The 2,748-nt window shown below is 39.7% G+C and overlaps 1 protein-coding gene across 1 annotated transcript; it reads left to right on the top strand.

The window, feature by feature from the left end:
* The first annotated feature begins 1,210 nt into the window (after positions 1-1,210).
* Positions 1,211-2,125, top strand: LOC131658585 (uncharacterized). The gene has a single exon (XM_058927864.1). It carries the CDS (start codon positions 1,211-1,213, stop codon positions 2,123-2,125), a length of 915 nt encoding a protein of 304 aa, XP_058783847.1.
* The last annotated feature ends 623 nt before the right edge of the window (positions 2,126-2,748 follow it).

The raw sequence follows: 2,748 nt of genomic DNA, 5'->3' as shown, positions 1-2,748 counted from the left end.
GAAGGTGAGACTACTATCTCAATGGGGTGTGAGAATGTCAAAACAGATGCCTTAACATCAGAATATGCTAAAGAATCAAGTGTGTGCACTAAGATAAAAGATTCCTCTTGAATTGGTAAAGGTTCATCTTTCAGTATTGGTAATGTTCTCCATAAGGAGATTATTATTGGGAACCAACTACCAGAAGTTGTCTCATATGCAACTACCTGGAGTATTCACAACCTTGATCTAAAGAAGACAATGATGGTTCTTCTTAATGACATTTGGACTAGAGACATGAAAAAGGAACTATGCCTGTTCAAGGGAAGCAAAGCATGGGAACTGGTATCTAGGAGGTTTGTGATGGTTAGTCTTGTTATGTATGAAAAGACCATAATAAGAAGTCTATGTGAAGGAGATATGTCTAGTCTTATAGTGGACTCAGAACTCACCAGGCTATCCATAGATCAAGTATCTCACCCAAAAGAGGAGCCACTGACAATAGACCAAGCTTCAAAAGCATGGAATATGAGAACAAATGTGTCACAAATCAACTTGGGAAATCAAGAAAACAAGGAGAGCATGATCTTCCTTGTCACAAATGAGGCTGTAAATCTGATGATTGGTTTGATTCATAAGAAAGACTTAGACTGGTCTCAATTAAGGTGGATACAACAAAGTTTTTCTAAGCATAATGTCAAAGAGAACGTCGTAACATTATTCTGTAACATCATTAGACATCTCTTCATCAAAGATTTTATGGAGGAAAAAATATTACATTGAAACATATGACCACTGATCTAGAGGTTGCTAATATTTTCACAAAGGGCTTAGATGTAAATCAAGTTGAAGAGTTAAAGGGAGAGATAGGCTTTTGCCTCCATGAAGAATTATAACAATTAATTCTATTTAGGGAATATATTTTGGGGTTTTTAATTAGTCAATATTTGAAATATTCCCCAATTGATTACTATATCAAGTTCCCCCTTATTTCTCCATCACACCAAAATACCGCTCTCTACTCTATTGTCCTCAACAACTCAAATTTGCTCTTGAACTGCTCTCTCACTCCTCACAATTGTGTCTCAAGAATTTTTAGCAAATCCTTCAAGATGTCATAACAATCAGACTATTCCTCTCCCAAGATGATATCCTCCACTGATGGTCCTGACGCATTCCAAGAACTGAACCGGTTAAGCCTAATCAATTTCTTGATGTTACTCCATTAAGGATGGTTAGCTCTGATGATCTGACGATCAAGAAACCTCGGACCTCTCATCCAAGGAGACCTAAGGAATGTGTTCGTTCCAAGGCAACAAAGTCTTCATCGTCCACTCCTCATGAGGATTTAACCAAGGAAGGATCAAGGTATGTTCACAATGCCATTGCTAAAATTGTCAGTCGTATCTTGGATGAACAACATCAAGTCCCTGGGATATCCGTCCCTCTGAACTCTATAATTCCTGATCCTCCAAAAGATTTCGGTGTGAATCAAGATGGTAGTACTCTGAAGGAGACTGAAGATGTTTCTGAAGATGATGACAATGTCCCTGACCATGTCCCTGACAATGTTCCTGACAAAGTCAATAATACTGATGCTGAAGGATGTGATGGTGATGTTGGTAATGTTGGTGGTGGTACAGGTGCTTCTGGTACAAGTGTTATTGAGTGTGTTGTGGAGGTTGACAACATGTCTGATGATGAGCGGATTACCTCTGTTAGTCCAAGCATAGCCACGAGACTTGTGACAAGAAGGAAAGGGAAGGGAGTCATGCATAGTTATCCTAAGAAGAAAATTGTTGTGAATAGTCTTGTCAAGAAGAAGAATATGGTTGGAAGTCCTGTCAAAAGGAAGGCTGTGCCCAAAAGCACAACCTGTGGGCCCACAAAACCTTGGAGCAAAGTTATGCCTAAGAAGAGGAAGGTTGTTTTTCTTAATGAGACTGATTATGATGTCCCAAGCAATGTCCCAGACATCCCCCGCATGAAGAAACCCTCTTTCAGCAAGCTGGCTGCAAGTGTTCCAGATGTTCCCATTGATAATATATCCTTTCACTTACCCTCAAATGTGAACAGGTGGAAGTATGTGTTCCAAAAAAAGGTTGGCCCTAGAAAGGGAACTTGCAAAGAATGTGTTGGAGTGTAAGGAAGTAACGGAGTTGATCCACCATGCTGGATTAATGAAGATTGTGTCCATTTTCTCTAAGTGATATGAGATCCTAGTGAAGGAATTCATGGTCAACCTCTCTGAAGATTACGCGGACTGTAAATCAAAGGAGTTTAGGAAGGTTTTTGTTCGAGGAAAATGTGTCACTTTTTCTTCATCTGTGATCAACAATTACCTGGGAAGATCAGATGAAGCTCAGCATGAGCTTGAAGTGACTGAAAACTAAGTATGTCAGGTGATAACGGCCAAACAGATCAAGAACTGGCCTTTGAAGGAAAAACTGTCAACTGGGAAGCTGAGTGTGAAGTATGCAATGTTGCATAAAATTGGAGCTGCTAACTGGGTGCCAACAAATCATAAGTCAACAATTTCAACTGTTCTTGGAAGATTCATTTATACTGTGGGAACCAAAACCAGGTTTGACTATGGTTCTTATATTTTTGAACAGACTATGAAACATGCTGGCAGTTACAGTGTAAAGGGCCCGATTGCTTTTCCATCTCTTCTGAGTGGGATAATCCTGAATCAGTATCCTAGCATCCTGCATGACAATGACAGTGTGTGCAAGCGGGACAATGCTCTATCTTTTCATTACAAACTGT

This window comes from Vicia villosa, linkage group LG3 (assembly GCF_029867415.1).
Source record: "Vicia villosa cultivar HV-30 ecotype Madison, WI linkage group LG3, Vvil1.0, whole genome shotgun sequence".
NCBI lineage: Eukaryota > Viridiplantae > Streptophyta > Magnoliopsida > Fabales > Fabaceae > Vicia > Vicia villosa.
This window is presented reverse-complemented; position numbering and strand designations above follow the sequence as displayed.

Coding starts and splice junctions, on each gene's coding strand:
- LOC131658585 (XM_058927864.1), top strand. CDS start 1,211: ATGGTTAGCTCTGATGATCTGACGATCAAGAAACCTCGGACCTCTCAT.